Source organism: Salmo salar, chromosome 22, assembly GCF_965601325.2.
Source record: "Salmo salar chromosome 22, fSalSal1, whole genome shotgun sequence".
Lineage (NCBI taxonomy): Eukaryota > Metazoa > Chordata > Actinopteri > Salmoniformes > Salmonidae > Salmo > Salmo salar.
The window spans coordinates 41,173,082-41,191,426 of record NC_138312.1 but is presented as its reverse complement, the minus strand read 5'-3'; the positions used below and the strand labels follow the sequence as shown (position 1 = coordinate 41,191,426).

At 43.2% G+C, this 18,345-nt stretch overlaps 1 protein-coding gene across 2 annotated transcripts in view; it reads left to right on the top strand.

The window, feature by feature from the left end:
• LOC100380688 (calcium-dependent secretion activator 1) overlaps positions 1 to 18,345 on the top strand; it is a 158,518-nt gene that overhangs the window by 71,915 nt on the left and 68,258 nt on the right. For both annotated transcript variants that reach the window (XM_082967611.1, XM_082967610.1), the window contains exon 4: positions 17,975 to 18,055. In XM_082967611.1, coding sequence (XP_082823737.1) covers positions 17,975 to 18,055 — 81 coding nt within the window. The remainder of the gene's footprint in view (positions 1 to 17,974; positions 18,056 to 18,345) is intronic.

The window sequence follows — 18,345 nt, the reverse complement described above, 5'->3', positions numbered from 1 at the left end:
GAGCCACCTTCGGTAGGAGTCGTGACACCTGTGGCCCCCCTGCACCAGCCTTCCTGGCTCTCCCAATACAATGTAATGAGGCTGGGCTGCACAATCAGGTGATAACCAGGTGAATGTGGTACAAGTGGCACTGAGAGTGACTCAGAGCAGGTTGAGTATACTGGTACCTTGTACTAGTAGACTAGTACACTGGTACAGTATGTATGACCAACGGCCCCATCGCACCAGCCTGCCTGGCTCTCATGATACGACACACTGAGGGTGGGCTGCACAACCAAGTGACCTAACTGTGCTATGCGTGGCACAGTCCAGCAGACATATCTATGGTAATGCAAAGATGTACATGTCTCTTTTCCTCATGCCTATTGGAGATGTGCAGGAATATGTATTTCTAAGAAGGTTGTTACAGCCAATCCATGTATTTTTTCTTTCTGCTTCGTGTCTGCTTTCCATTCTGTAATGTGACTCATTATGAGTTCCAGTTCAGTAAAGCATGAAACACACATACACAGAGTAATATGTTTCGTGTCGTGAGTTTCAGTAAAGCATGCAACTGAATAGACGCTTCAAGGCCACATCATGACAGCCGCTTGACCTAGTTAAATGGCTCTCTGAGTGGCGTGTAGCAGTCGTTAGTGTGTGTGTGCGTGGGCACGTGTGTGTGTGTGTGTATGTTTGGTCGTGTAGCCACGATAAGCCAAAGGCAAGCCACTCTGCATCAAACACATCCATCCACATAAAACATACATCATTTAGCCTTTCTGATGGTGATGGAGTGAATGGCATTTTTTGTCAATAGAAAGGCGTTCTAAGAGGCGTTCTGAATGAGTTTGTGCCATTAGACGACACATACACCACCTGGAGTTTATTTAATGAAAGCACAATTAGACATAATTAGCAGAAATTGTCGGGCAACGTAAGCGCAGTCGGAAGCAGAAAATGTGAATGTGCTGTTGCCTGCCATGTACTCACGCATAGAGATGAGATGGATGGCCTTACGAATCTCTTTCTCATGTTAACCAACAAATCATTTTAACATTTGCCATCTGATCTACTTGGATGATCGTTTGCCTTGCTGAAGAGGTTGCCACAGAAGGCTGAATGCATATGAGTCATCTTTGTAACCAATGAACCAGTCAATGCCAGTGTCAGCAATGACATGGCAAAAATAAAAAATAAAGATGACAATTATTGTCACGCAACGAAGCATCACAAATGTGATGATAATCACACCTCAAGGTGACAGATTCATTATCTTGGCTTTGAGCTGTAGTGACGCGGTTATATTCTTTGAGCATTACTGTAACTCAATAACAAACAATGAGACTGCTGGTTGGGTATTATTGAAGGCCAGTGCTGTGTCCAGTATCCAGTGCTGTGTCTCTACAGTACCACAGTAACAATTCAGTCTCTTAGCTCCTCTCACAAGGCTGCTTGGGTGCTGCTGAACAGTTACAGGCACTATGTATGGAAGTGGTCAGCGTTAATATTATTCATATGGAGCAGATAACACGCAGACTGTGTCCCAAATGGCACCCTATTCCCTATGTAGTATGCTACTTTTTACCAGGGCCCATACGATTTTTCTAACAAATAATAGTGTACACTTAGTACTAATGTATTTGTACATTTACATTTATGTCATTTAGCAGACGCTCTTATCCAGAGCGACTTAAATATGCACAAATATAGCCTAGTTCAAATACATTTGATAGAACTTTGGTTTTGAATATTTTGGATCACAAATTGAGAGTGGGAGGAATAATTTACATTTTGTTTAATCATTTAGACTCTGAAGTCTGGCATTTCATCTGTGACATTTTCACAATGCAACAATCCAGAGTTTATTTTTTTGTTTTGTTATTCCGTCAATGCATAGTGCGCACAGCTCACAGCCTACTGCCTACCTGCTATGGTGAGGGGGTTCATGTCTACAATAGCCTGGGTTTCTGCTGCACTAAAATACTGTAAATAGTTAAGCACTTAAGTGCCAAACCTCAATACTGCATCTAGAGGTATTCAATGAAAGCAGATTTGGTTGCTTGTTAGTGCTATGACACCACAGGGTGAAAATATCTGTTCTGTTGGTGGAGCGTGAATCTGATACAGTGATACAATGATGCAGTGTAACAACATCACTGACTGGTTAAAAAAAACACTGTTTCTCACACTCTCCTCGCTCAGCTGCTCTGATGTGTGATCATGAATATTTACCCGCACGGATGAACTCTCTTTCTCTCTCTTCGACTGAAATTTTTCCCCAATCTCAAGTGGCAGCTGATTAAATTACCTTCATCGTACGCACAGGGAGATGTCAAAGTGAGGTAAGAGAGAGCAGAGAACATTAAAATGAACCTCTAACTCTGAAACGAGCAATCACAAACCCCGCAGCCAACAGACAAAAATGTGTGTGTGCAGTGGTGTAGAATAACCCTAGTGTTTGAATAACAAGTGTTGAACCGAAAACCACACCCATCATGCTCACATTTATATTTTAGCAGACACTCTTATCCGGAGTGAGTCCATACATTTTCATACTGTTCCCCCATGGGAACCAAACCCACAACCCTGGTGTTTCAAGCACCGTGTCCTACCAACAGAGCCATACAGGACTTCTATTGCAAATTGATTTTGAGAATGTTTGTTTCAATATCTATGTTTTTGCATGTTCATCGATGAATTCATCCTATGCTACTCTATTAAATAACATAGATTTTCTAAATGAATCTAATCTGTTACTTGGATTTATTGCACCTGTTACTGAAATGGTTATTCCAGTTTAGATGCTTTAGGTAGTCTCATATCTTAGTCTTCCTAACCCTGGCAGTCATACTGAATGCAAGTTGCGGATGAATAATGTTTGATATCCCCACTCTGGCTGGATTCCGATAGGAATTACACATCACTTAGCAAGCCAGCATTATGTGACTTGCAGGCCTGATGTGGTGTGCAAACCATGAGGTTTAATTGGGCTCTCACTTGATAAAGGTCACAGGACTGAAAATGAACGAATGCAACAAGCATGTTTTTGTCACTAACAAATACAATCACGGGTGGTAACTCTACAATTAACTCGAAATATGCAAATAAGGCTTTACACCAGAGGTGTCAAACTCATTTTTTCCCTAGGGCCGTGTTCGGTTGTCAATGAGGTCCGTAAGGCCGCATTGAAAATGTATTTTATTTCCTCACCGTCAAAAAGAAATAGTCCCCTATCCATTGTTTTTTGCCATTTTTGATGCTCCCTGACTGTCTATTTTAATTTGGGAGATTATTAGTGAGCTGGACACAGTCAAGAAACTGTATGAATGTAGGTCCATTATCATTTGTACACAGTTTCCATTTGATTTTGATTGGACACCTGCTTTACGATAAGCAATGTGTTATTTTAATACTGAAAAGAGTGGAACCATAAAGACACTGGAACATTGTTTCATTTAACACTCTCAGTGTTAATTTAACACTGGAGAATGTGCTGTGCATGCACACCACACACCCACAGACACACACACAGCTCCCCCACTCCTACTGGTGTTGGAGGAGAAAGGCAACACCCCATTATGCCTTCGTTTGCTTCGTCAGCAACTGTTCGCTGGTGAATTATGCTTGAGGGAGTTCTGCTTCCAGCATTGAACTGATCTGATTATGGAACCCTCTGTGTGTGTGCACGTACATGTGTGTGTGTATGTGTTTGTGTATGTCTCTTTGCGTGCCTTCATGTGCCTGCGTGTGCGTGTGGTAAGGCTGGTGATGGGATCTATATAATGCAGCACTATAGATTGGAAGAAGGGAGAAGGGGAAGGGGGACAGACTGCATATTGTTGCTAAGCTAGCCGCGAGGAGAGGGAGGGCTAGATAGATACACTCTTATCAAAAAGGGTTCCAAAAGGGTAAATCAGCTGTCCCCACAGGCAACCCCTTTTGGGTTCCAAGTAGTACACTTTGGTAACACTTTACTTGAAACCCAGCGTCATAACACATTATGACACGTCATGACCATGTCGTAATATATCATAACAGCTTACATAACTTGTCATAACCTTTTATAATATGGTCATAACACTGTCATGAGACATATATGTTGACCTGTTGTGTCATATAATGTGTTATTTTATGTCTGGTTATGACAGCTACATAAGAGTGTCAAAACCCACAAAACCTACCACACAAGGCAAAACATTCCGTTACACCATAACCTACATGTCAACAATATGTTTATGTTATATACAATACCAGTCAAAAGTTTGGACACACTGCAGGGTTTTTCTTTATTTTTACAATTTGCTATATTGTAGAATAATAGTGAAGACATCAAAACTATGAAATAACACATATCATGCAGTAACCAAAAAAGTATTAAACAAATCAAATATATTTTATATTTGAGATTCTTCAAAGTAGCCACCCTTTGCCTTGATGACAGCTTTGCACACTTTTGGCATTCTCTCAGCCAGCTTCATGAGGTAATGGAATGCATTTCAATTAACAGGTGTGCCTTGTTAAAAGTTAAATTGTGGAATTTCTTTCTTTCTGAATGTATTTGAGCCAAGCAGTTGTGTTGTGACAAGGTAGGGGTGGTGTACAGAAGATAGCCCTATTTGGTAATATACCAAGTCCATATAATGGCAAGAACGGCTCAAATAAGCAAATAAAAACGACAGTCAATCATTACTTTAAGACATGAAGGTCAGCCGCAAAAACCATCAAGCGCTATGATGAAACTAACTCTCATGAGGACCGCCACAGGAAAGGAAGACCCAAAGTTACCTCTGCTGCAGAGGATAAGTTCATTAGAGTTACCAGCCTCAGAAATTGCAGCCCGAATAAATGTTCAAGTAACAGACACATCTCAACATCAACTGTTCAGAGGAGACTGCGTGAATCAGGCCTCAAATTGCTGCAAAGAAACCACTTGTAAAGGACACCAATATAACCTCTTACATCTAGACGTTCCGCTAGCGGAACACCTGCTCCAATATCCAATGATAGGCGTGGCGCGAATGACAAATTCCTCAAAAATACAAAAACTTCAATTTTTCAAACATATGACTATTTTACACCATTTTAAAGACAAGACTCTCCTTTATCTAACCACACTGTCCGATTTCAAAAAGGCTTTACAGCGAAAGCAAAACATTAGATTATGTCAGCAGAGTACCCAGCCAGAAATAATCAGACACCCATTTTTCAAGCTAGCATATAATGTCACAAAAAACAAAACCACAGCTAAATGCAGCACTAACCTTTGATGATCTGCATCAGATGATAACCCTAGGACATTATGTTATACAATACATGCATGTTTTGTTCAATCAAGTTCATATTTATATCAAAAACCAGCTTTTTACATTAGCATGTGACGTTCAGAACTAGCATTCCCACCGCAAACTGCCGGTGAATTTACTAAATTACTCACGATAAACGTTCACAAAAAACATAACAATTATTTTAAGAATTATAGATACAGAACTCCTTTATGCACTCGCTATGTCCGATTTTAAAATAGCTTTTCGGTGAAAGCACATTTTGCAATATTCTGAGTAGATAGCCCGGCCATCACAGGCTAGCTATTTAGACACCCACCAAGTTTAGCCCTCACCAAAGTCAGATTTACTATAAGAAAAATGTTATTACCTTTCCTGTTCTTCGTCAGAATGCACTCCCAGGACTTCTACTTCAATAACAAATGTTGGTTTGGTTCAAAATAATCCATAGTTATATCCAAATAGCGGCGTTTTGTTCGTGCGTTCAAGACACTATCCAAGGGTGACGAAGGGTTACGCGCCCGACGCGTTTCGTGACAAAAAAATTCTAAATATTCCATTACCGTACTTCGAAGCATGTCAACCGCTGTTTAAAATCAATTTTTATGCTATTTTTCTCATAAAAAAGCTATAATATTCCGACCGGGAGTCGTTGTTTACGTTCAAAGACGAAAGAATAAAAACATGGGGTCGCCTCGTGCACGCGCCTCAGTCTCATAGTACTCTGACCGACCACTATCCAAACGCGCTAATGTTTTTCAGCCAGGGCCTGCAAAGCCACGATTCAGCTTTTTGCCCGCCTTCTGAGAGCCTATGGGAGCCGTAGGAAGTGTCACGTAACAGCAGAGATCCCTTGTTTTGGATAGAGATGATCAAGAAGGCCAAGAAATGGTCAGACAGGGTACTTCCTGTACAGAATCTTCTCAGGTTTTGGCCTGCCAAATGAGTTCTGTTATACTCACAGACGCCATTCAAACAGTTTTAGAAACTTTGGAGTGTTTTCTATCCAAAGCTAATAATTATATGCATATTCTAGTTTCTGGGCAGGAGTAATAATCAGATTAAATCGGGTACGATTTTTATCCGGCCGTGAAAATACTGCCCCCTATCCATAACAGGTTAAGAAGAGACTTGCTTGGGTCAAGAAACAATAGCAATGGACATTAGACTGGTGGAAATTTGTCCTTTCATCTGATGAGTCCAATTTTGAGATTTTGGGTTCCAACCGCCGTGTCTTTGTGAGACGCAGAGTAGGTGAACGGATTATCTACACATGTGTGGTTCCCACCGTGAAGCATGGAGGAGGAGATGTGGGGGTGCTTTGCTTGTGACACTGTCAGTGATTTATTTAGAATTCAAAGCATGCTTAACCAGCATGGCTACCACAGCATTCTGCAGCGATATGCCATCCCATTTGGTTTGCGCTTAGTGGGACTATCATTTGTTTTTCAACAAGACAATGACCCAACACACCTCCAGGCTTTGTAAGGGCTATTTGACCAAGAAGGAGAGTGATGGAGTGCTGCATCAGATGGCCTGGCCTCCACAATCACGCAACCTCAACACAATTGAGATGGTTTGGGATGAGTTGGACCGCAAAGTAAAGAAAAAGCAGCTGACAAGTGCTCAGCATATGTGGGAACTCCTTCAAGACTGTTGGAAAACTACTCAAGGTGACTACCTCATGAAGCTGGTTGAGAGAATGCAAAGCTGTCATTAAGGCAAAGGTGTCTACTTTGAACAATCTAAAATATAAAATATATTTGGATTTGTTTAACACTTTTTTGGTTACTACATGGTTCCATATGTGTTATTTCATAGTTTTGATGTCTTCACTATTATTCTACAATGTAGAAAATAATACATCTAAAGAAAAAGCCTTAATGAGTAGATGTGTCCAAACTTTGGAATGGTACTGTATATATTTTTTTAATTGACCATATTAAATTATCATTGTAATTGTGCACACATTGATGCCAGATATGCACCTACCCCAATGCTCTGTTGCTGATGACTGAGATGAATGTGGGTTTTGACACACTTATGTAGGTGTCATATCCAGCCATAAAATAACACACTATATGTCACAACAGGTGTAAATATGTGTGTCATGACAGTGTTATGACCATATTATAACAGGTTATGACACTAGGTGTCAAGTAAAGTGTTACCAACCCTTTTTGTTTTCAGGTAGAACTTTTTTGGGTTCCATGTAGAACCCTAAGTGGAAAGGGCTCTTCATGGAACTCAAAAGGGTTCTACCTTGAACAAAAAAGGGTTCTTCAAAGGGTTACACTTTTAGGTTCTAGATAGCAGCTTTTCTTTCTAAGAGTGTACGAGCACATTCTGTAGCAGCAGGCATCACCTCTCCTCGTCAAGCCTTTCTATCTAACTACACCCATCCTGTCACCTCTCATCACCAAGCCTCTCTATCAAACTACACCCATCCTGTCACCCCTCACCACCCATCCTCATCAAGCCTCTCTATCTAACTACACCCATCCTGTCACCCCTTATCACGTCAAGCCTCTATCTAACTACACCCATCCTGTCACCCCTCCTCGTCAAGTCTCTCTATCTACCTACACCCATCCTGTCATCCCTCATCACCTCTCCATCTTACTACACCCATCATCACCTCTATCTAACTACACCCCTCATCACCTCTCCTCATCAAGCCTCTCTACCTAACTACACCCATCCTGTCACCCCTCATCACCCCTCTTTGTCAATCCATCTACACCCTCATCACCCCTCCCCGTCACCCTTTCCTGTCACTCCTCCCCATCTAACTACACCCCTCTCTGTCACCCCTTCCTATCAAACCTTCCTGTCACCCCTGACCTGCTCTCAGCTTCAGCTATCATTCAGGCAACGTCACCTCTGTGTTCACTGCAGTGTGGCTGTCACTTTCACTAACGCTGAGGGAACATTACATTTTAGCCAGGGCCGGGCGTGGGCTGTGTGTGTGTCCCACGTGTGTTGTGCTGGTGACAGCAGTGATCTTCAGGCTGGGCTGATTATATACATATATATATTTTAACCTTTATTTAACTAGGCAAGTCAGTTAAGAACACATTCTTATTTACAATGACGGCCAAGGAACAGTGGGTTAACTGCCTTGTTCAGGGGCAGAATGACAGATTTTTACCTTGTCAGCTCGGGGATTTGATCTAGCAACCTTTCAGTTACTGGCCCAACACTCTAACCACTAGGCTACCTGCCGCCCCTGGATGGAGATTGTGGGGCTGTGTAGGGGCTCCATGAGGGGTGTCAGATTGCCCCTTCATTAACGTGTCCCTAGGCACCCCCTATTGTGTTGCAGACCAGACCACCTCTGTGACTGACACTCTCAGAGGGGTGATAAGAGGGAAATGAAGGTCACCTGCGTTTGTCATCTTTGCCTCCAACACCAATCACACATAACCCACCCAAAACCACTCACTGCCCATATAACTGATCTACCATACGTCACAGTTCTATCAATGAGATACAGTTCTTACAGCCTTCAAAACTACTAACAACATCAACACCTGCATTTTATCCAGTAGATTCACTCACTTCTGAGGTTTATTGAAATAAACAAATTAAAAAATATCCTTGGATTTTTCATTGTGCTCGTGTTCAGTTAATCTAAATTGGATGTCTTCGTTTCTGGATGTCTAGACTAGTGGACAGACGTGACCAAGTCCTTGTGTTGTCAGGATGCAGTCAGACAAAGACAGCGATCTACACAAGCTGCTCTGTTGCTGGCATTTCCAGGGAGGCGTGGCCTTCTCTCCATCCCTCTGTGACTGTGACAGTTCTGCTTGGATTGCACTATGCCGGCCAGTCAGAGGTCGCTAGCCTTAGCCTCACACACCAGTACCACACACACACACACACACACACTCACACACACACACACACACACACACACACACACACACACACACACACACACACACACACACACACACACACACACACACACACACACACACACACACACACACACACACACAAACACGTACAGACGCACACACATACCACACAGACACATAGACATACACACCACACTTGCACATGCACACAGACACACACACACCACACACACACCAGTCCCTTAGAGCCCCACAGTTCAGCACAGCACACTCAGATGGACAGGCAGCAGCAGCCAGCGTCAGGGAAAACCACTCGAACACACACACACACACACATACACACACACACACACACACACACACACACACACACACACACACACACACACACACACACACACACACACACACACACACACACACACACACACACACGCACACACACACACACACACACACTCTGTAATGGCTCTGCACTGCCTGGGTGAATCCTGGGTAAATTCCATGAAGCCAGTCTGAGAAATGTATTTAATCCTAATCGGCAGTGTGTGTGACGCTCTGAAAGGCTGAAGCCCTGACAGTGCAAAGGCAGAGCAGAACTTCTGGTGGCAAAGTTCTGATTATGTGGTCTACTAACCAGGAACTCTGTGAATTCATCCCAAATGACACCCTATTCCCTATATAGTGCACTACTTTCCAATAGGCCCTGGTTGAAAGTAGTGCACTATAAAGGGAATAGGGTGGCATTTGGAATGTAGCCTGTGAAAAACAGCAGGCAGGGTGGCTGCACAGTGGCCCAAACACTCCAAACATACACTACTATACTGTACACACTGACATCATAGCAGCTCATGCCAATATTTTCTATTTATATGGAGAAGGAATACAGACTAATACTGGTAAGAGGATGCATTAACAAAACACAATCATATTAAACATCAGACATCCATAGTATAGCCAATACTTAAATTGAATGCAGAATCCCAATTATTGTAGTAATTGCTTCTTTTTTACTGGCGTTAGGATTGTGGGGATCTTATAAACTAGATGGCCAGACCTCATCCAGAGAGTAGCTGTATTTTCCCTTTTCAATCTGAGGAGAGGACTGCTTCATACTGTTTCCTTGATTATTTAAGTGAGATCCATCAGTGTACTTAAAGCTGTCTCCCCCTTTTCTCTCTCTCTCTCCCTCTCCCTCCTATTGCTCTATTTCCCCATACTCTCTCTCTACCTCTGTATCTCCCTCCTTCTCTCCCCCCTTTCTCTTTTCCCCCTTTTCCCCCTCTTTCTCGGTCCTTCTCTACATCTCTCTCTTCCTTCTCTTTCTCTCTCTCCAGCCCCACCCCCTTCCTTCACTCCATCTCAGTTCAGCAGCTTTCACTTAAAGCCCCCCTCCCTTCCACAGTGGTAGCAGCTCATTCTCTCTTTAAGGGGATTGCTGGAAGGAGCGGGGAATCAATACAGTAAAGCCTCAGAGATGCACTAGGCCTGTTAATGTAGTAGGAATAGGTGAAATACGGGACAGAGTGCAGGGGCGAGGAGAGGAGAGAAGAGGGGAGGAGAGGAGAGGAGACGAGGGGAGGGGAGGGGAGACGAGGGGAGGGGAGGAGGGAAGAGGAAGGGAGTGAGGAAGTGGGGAAGGGAGGACAGTGCAGATGAGAGAAGAAGTCAACACTAGCCATGTCTCTGCAGCAGAAGATTGAGACAGGGCTTCTAGACCTCCTTTGTTATTTTATTTTTTAATTTTTAATTTCACCTTTATTTAACCAGGTAGGCAAGTTGAGAACAAGTTCTCATTTACAATTGAGACCTGGCCAAGATAAAGCAAGCAGTTTGACACATACAACAACACAGAGTTACACATGGAGTAAAACAAACATACAGTCAATAATATAGTAGAAAAATAAGTCTATATACAATGTGAGCAAATGAGGTGAGATAAGGGAGGTAAAGGCAAAAAAGGCCATGGTGGCGAAGTAAATACAATATAGCAAGTAAAACACTGGAATGGTAGATTTGTAGTGGAAGAAAGTGCAAAGTAAAAATAGAAATAATGGGGTGCAAAGGAGCAAAATAAATAAATAAATACAGTAGGGGAAGAGGTAGTTGTTTGGGCTAAATTATAGATGGGCTATGTACAGGTGCAGTAATCTGTGAGCTGCTCTGACTGCTGGTGCTTAAAGCTAGTGATGGAGATAAGTGTTTCCAGTTTTAGAGATGTTTGTAGTTCGTTCCAGTCATTGGCAGCAGAGAACTGGAAGGAGAGGCGGCCGAAGGAGGAATTGGCTTTGGAGGTGACCAGAGAGATATACCTGCTGGAGCGCGTGCTACAGGTGGGTGCTGCTATGGTGACCAGCGAGCTGAGATAAGGGGGAACTTTACCTAGCAGGGTCTTGTAGATGACCTGGAGCCAGTGGGTTTGGCGACGAGTATGAAGTGAGGGCCAGCCAACGAGAGCGTACAGGTCGCAGTGGTGGGTAGTATATGGGGCTTTGGTGACAAAACGGATGGCACTGTGATAGACTGCAACCAATTTATTGAGTAGGGTATTGGAGGCTATTTTTTAAATGACATCGCCGAAGTCGAGGATCGGTTGGATAGTCAGTTTTAAAAGGGTATGTTTGGCAGCATTAGTGAAAGATGCTTTGTTGCGAAATAGGAAGCCAATTCTAGATTTAACTTTGGATTGGAGATGTTTGATGTGAGTCTGGAAGGAGAGTTTACAGTCTAACCAAACACCTAGGTATTTGTAGTTGTCCACATATTCTAAGTCAGAACCGTCCAGAGTAGTGATGCTGGACGGGCGGGCAGGTGCAGGCAGCGATCGGTTGAAGAGCATGCATTTAGTTTTACTTGTATTTAAGAGCAGTTGGAGGCCACGGAAGGAGAGTTGTATGGCATTGAAGTTCGTCTGGAGGATAGTCAACACAGTGTCCAAAAAAGGGCCAGAAGTATTTCAGAATGGTGTCGTCAGCGTAGAGGTGGATCAGAGACTCACCAGCAGCAAGAGCGACATCATTGATGTATACAGAGAAAAGAGTCAGCCCAAGAATTGAACCCTGTGGCACCCCCATAGAGACTACCAGAGGCCCGGACAACAGGCCCTCCGATTTGACACACTGAACTCTATCAGAGAAGTAGTTGGTGAACCAGGCGAGGCAATCATTTGAGAAACCAAGGCTATTGAGTCTGCCGATGAGAATGTGGTGATTGATAGAGTCGAAAGCCTTGGCCAGGTCAATGAATACGGCAGCACAGTATTGTTTCTTATCGATGGCGGTTAAGATATCGTTTAGGACCTTGAGCGTGGCTGAGGTGCACCCATGACCCCCGACCCCCTACCAGACATCACATCAGTAGGCCCACTCAGCAGGGGCGGCCATGCTGGAGCTTCTCCTGCTTGGATGGAATTTGCTCTCAGATGGGGGTCAGACACACACCAAACAACCTTTTTTTTTAACATCCATGATGGAAAATCACTCACAATGCGCTACATATCAAAGGCGCTATCTAGAACCTTAAAGAGTTATTCGGCTATCCTCATAGAATAAACATTTGAAGAACCCTTTTTGGTTCCAAGTAGAACCGTTTTAGGTTCCATGTAGAATCCTTTCCACAGAGGTCTCTACATGGAACCCAAAAGGGTTGCACGTGGAACCAAAAAGGGTTGTACCTAGAACCAGAATGGTTCTCCTATGGGGACAGCCAAAGAACCCTTTTGGAAGCCTTTTTTCTAAGAGTGTGGCGTGCCTGTAATTCTACAGTAGAAAGAACATCTGAAAAAGTCCACTATAAATCCCCATAACTCTACAGTCAATATACTACAACATAATAGCCCTGTCCTCTACTGTTCTGTCCTCCACCTCTTCCGCTTAACATGCAATACTTTCCACCATGTGCAAGACCAAGCCAGCCCCATTTATACTAACATGTTTTAGGGCTTTATTTTGCCTCTGTCTGTCTGTCTGTAAGGTCCCTGTCTGCAGGGTATGTGCTGTGGGCTCTGCTGTGTCCTCAGTAAGGCGGACGGACTGACTGACACAGTCAGGGTCATCACAGCGGGTGGCAGTGAGTCACAGCATTAATGTTGCTGAAAGATGAACAATGCTGCTTTTGCCAGAGAGAGAGAGAGAGACAGAGAGAGCGAGAGAGAGAAGGGGAGAAATGCAGAAAGAGAGAGAGAGAGAGAGACCAAGCCCTCAGCCCTCTCCACTCCTCTCTTTGCCTGTGTCAGCTAATATACAGTATATGTCTTCATTCATTATTGATGTAAGGGAGACTGTGAATTCCTCTGCTTTTCATTACTCTGGGGCAGAAGATTTGGCAAACAGATGCCAGGCTTCTCTCTCTGTCCTCCTTCAGATGGCTTTTATCTATCTAACCAGGACCAACCCATGATAGCTCCCACACAGGAACCCTGTATAAAGCCCCGCTATTGTTATTTACTGCTGCTCTTTATTTATTTGCTACTTTTATTTCCTATTTTTTAGGTATTTTTCTTAAAACTGCATGGTTGATTAAGGGCTTGTAAGTAAGCATTTTACTCTAAGGTCTACACCTGTTGTATTCGGCATATGTAACAAATAAAATTTTATTTGATTAGAAATAGCGACTTCAACATTATTATAAACACCAAGGTCATCTCTAGGTAACTGCTCTTGAAGTCAGACGTCTCTTACAGACTAATGTCGATTTTCTTTCTGAATCACTGTGTTTGTCATTGATTGAGTTCGTGCAGGTCTTAGTCACCTCGGGAATGAAAACTTACCGTAATTTCCGGACTATAAGCCGCAACTTTTTTCCCACGCTTTGAACCTCGCGGCTTAAACAATGACGCGGCTAATATATGGATTTATCCCGCTTGCAATTTTCTTTTCACAAAAAAACATTCTGTGACGTGCTCAGTTTTTTGGCGGCATGAAGCTTTCATTAGACCAATGAAATTGCCGAACGGGTTAAGGTCAAACAACTTTTTTGTTTACTGTTTAGATTAAATTGAGCGCTCTCAAACTTCCCTTCATTCTGATTACGGTAGTCATTTTGTCACCCTCATCATGGCAAAGACACGGAGAAATGCATATGATGCAGCTTTCAAGTTGAAGGCGATTGATCTGGCTGTTGGAAAAGGAAATAGAGCTGCTGCATGGGAGCTTGGTCTTAATGAGTCGATGATAAGACGTTGGAAACAGCAGCGTGAGGAATTGACTCAGTGCAAAAAGACAACTAAAGCTTACTGCTAATTTTTTATTTTTTGTTACAAGCCGTGTTTCGTTAAAGCCGATTTATTTTTGTTACAAGCCGTGTTTCGTTAAAGCCTGTGTAAAGTTAATTTGTTTCAATGTACCGGTAGGCACCTGCGGCTTATAGACATGTGCGGCTTATTTATGTTCAAAATAAAAATAAACATTTCATTCAGTGGGTGCGGCTTATATTCAGGTGCGCTCAATAGTCCAGAAATTACGGTACAGAACCCTCTCGTTAACTACGTTCCCTTATTTACTTAACATGGCCAATGTGACTGTTCTGGTGGTCTCTATGGCCACAACAGCAGAGTTTTACTCAAGTTGTTGAAAAAAATGATGTTATTTTCATAATAAAAACAGAATCTAGAATTGAGTAGATTATATAGATTATATTTCAATGCTTTTTATTCTGTCTATGATGTCAGTCAGTACAAAATAGTCTAACTGCTGCATGAACAAAGAGATGGTTTATTCATAGAATTACGGACCCATTGACTAGAATGGGAATTTTCTATTCTAGCAATTCCATTTCTATGGGTTTTAGTCACTGTTTAAGTTCAAGACAATGCCACGCCTTAGTCACCACCACCGCCAGTGTCCATTAGCAGCCTTGGATGCCTGGGTCACGTGATCAGGTTGTTGTGAGCCTGCCTGAGGTCATGCTTGAGTGATTCAGTTAGCCCCTGGCCTCTGTAATTGAAATCTAGTTACACTACAACATTCCCCTCTCCTGTGGTTGCACACACACACACATACGCAGGCATGCATGCAGGCACATACACGCACAAACACACACACACACACACACACACACACACACACACACACCACACACACACACACACACGCACAAACACACATGCACAAACACACACACACACACAAACACACACGCACAAACACACACGCACAAACACACACACACAAACACACACACACGCACAAACACACACAAACACACACACAAACACACACACACACACACACACACACACACACACTAGTTATAACACCATTCTTCTCTTGTGGTTACATGCAGACATTTTCCTCCCTTCACTCTATAGCGGTAACATTACAGAGCTGGGGTTTGCCACAACACAACCGCTCAGCAGCATCACACACCATGACAATCCACCATGGTAACAGTAACATGACATTGCCATTAGGCCACCTGTTTTGTCAACAGGGCTGGTTTAGCCTATTTGTCTTCACAGAACGAGGAAGGTCCTCCTCTATGCCCTCTGCACATGTTCTCTGTAAGTGGAGTGCAGGCAGCAGTGTGTAGTAGCTATCAGATCTCCTTGTACAACACTAGAAAGTTGTTTTCTGGAGCGCGATAGCTGCTCCATGTGGATGTGCATCAGCGCTGCAGGGTGGTGGTGTTCCGGTTCAGCTTCGTGGCAGTACCGTGGAGCACTTGAAGGCTGTGTGTGTGTGTGTGTGTGTATGACTATGTGTGAGTGGGCGGGTGAAGGCACACTGCATGTGTGACATGACTGGAAGTGACTGCTCTACAGGGCCAACCTGGCTAAGACATCACGTTGCTGCTACTCTGTGTGGGCAGGCTGTGGGCAGGCTGTGGGCGAGCTGGAGGGTAGACATGTCACAATGCTAGTTTCAGGGAGTGTGGCTCTCCACACTCCCTGGCCCCCGCACATTGACTCTGTACCAGTACCCCCTGTATATAGCCTCCACATTGACTCTGTACCAGTCCCCCCTGTATATTTTATTTTATCTTTATTAAACTAGGCAAGTCAGTTAAGAACAAATTCTTATTTTCAATGACGGCCTAGGAACAGTGGGTTAACTGCCTTGTTCAGGGGCAGAACGGCAGCTTTTTACCATGTCAGCTCGGGGATTCAATCTAGCAACCTTTCAGTTACTAGTCCAACACTCTAACCACTAGGCTACCTGCCGCCACGTTGACTCTGTATCGGTACCTCCTTGTATATAGCCTCCACATTGATTCTGTACCGGTACCCCCTGTATATAGCCTTCACATTGACTCTGTACTGGTACCCCCTGTATATAGTACTGGTACCCCCTGCATATAGTACTGGTACCCGCAGCATATAGTACTGGTACCCCCTGTATATAGTACTGGTACCCTCTGCATATAGTACTGGTACCCCCTGCATATAGTACTGGTACCCCCTGTATATAGTACTGGTACCCCCTGCATATAGCCATGCTATTGTTATTTTACTACTGCTCTTTTTTTTCCTCTTTTAACCTTTATTTAACTAGGCAAGTCAGTTAAGAACAAATTCTTATTTACAATGACGGCCTACCCCGGCCAAACCCAGACGACGCTGGGCCAATTGTGCGCCACCCTATGGGACTCCCAATCATGGCCGGATGTGATGCAGCCTGGATTCGAACCAGGTACTGCAATGACAACTCTTGCACTGAGATGCAGTGTTTTAGACCACTGCGCCGCTTGGGAGCACCAATTTTTTTTTTTTATTACTTGTTTCTTTTATTTCTTATTCTTATTCATATTTTATAACTGCATTGTTGGTTAGGGCTTGTAAGTAAGCATTTCACTGTAAGGTCTACACCTGGTGTATTCGGTGCATGTGACTAATACAATTTGATTTGATATTGTATCAATTATTAGAGCTATGCCCTCTCTGTCTACACAGAAACCTATGGCCGGTTCTCCAGATTCTCCATGGAAAGAGCTTTTCCATCCATGACTAAGTTTAATCTGTCTGGGAAACTGGCCCTTCAAGTAAAGTCAGCCTTATATCCTTATAACAACACAGTATTTATTGACAGTGTGAATCTAATCCCCCATCCTGAGATCAAAAGAGATAAATCATCAACATGGGAGGTGGGTGTTGACCTGTAACCCTCTGACCCCATCCTGTTCGGGGTCATCTAGGAACATAATGGAGAATGTATTGATTACCCAGCTCAGTGGTGATGTCCTCCTGGGCCCATGTTGTGTGTCCCAATAACCACCCCTTTCTCCTGCCCCCGTTTATTACTTCCCACAAAAATCTAAAATAATTGAATTAGTGGAGGCATGGTCTTATGGGAGTTTTCACCATATTTCTTAGAACAGTAATTTCCTTTGAAAACAGTGAAGGGAAGTGAAAAGTGCACACTGTGGGAGAAAGGAGAGATAATTGGGACATAGCCGTATTCACAAAGATTGCTGATCTAGCATCAGTATTGTCTTTTATATCTTGAATACAGATACATGGACAGGGAGGACCTGATCCTAGATCAGTACCTCTACCCTGAGACACTTTATGAATACAGATTCTAGTCTTATTCCATGTAAAATCATAATGGATATTGTATTAATTATTACCATGTGGTGATGGGTGAGGTAATGCCTATAGGCTTACATAGCTCCAATGTCATGGATATCCAAGACCACACCTGGGTACCAGTGAATCATCACAGGCTGATTCATCTATCTCATTGTCCCGTTTTCCTGAAGAAGGCACAGTTGGGGTCAAAACGTTGCTTGATTAAACCAACACTTGAGAGCATAATGATTCTCTCTAATCAAGTTCCTGGGACACATTTATTTTGAAGTATGAGCACACAACACTTCTTCCTGTCTCTTCTGTGTTTGACCCTCCTCTAGTTGGACAACCTGGACGAACAGGCTGCTCAGATCAGACGGGAGCTGGATGGACGCCTGCAGATGGCCGATCAGATTGCCAGAGTGAGTCTGATAGCCTACAGACATAGGATCTTAATTTGAGCCAGTTTGCTACAGCAGAAAAATAATCCTGCAGCAACAGGAAATGTGAATTATTATGTGGATTATAATGAATGGATATTTTGTAGGGGTTGATAAAAATCTTCTTCAGGGAAAATCAAGTTTGAAATTTCAAAGTGGAAATTACAAACTTCAGAAGACTTTTTAATACACTCCCAAGTAAAAAATGTCCTGCATTGCAGGAAAGTTCTCCTGCATCAGGGTGATTGAAGTCAGATCTTACAGCTGTATAC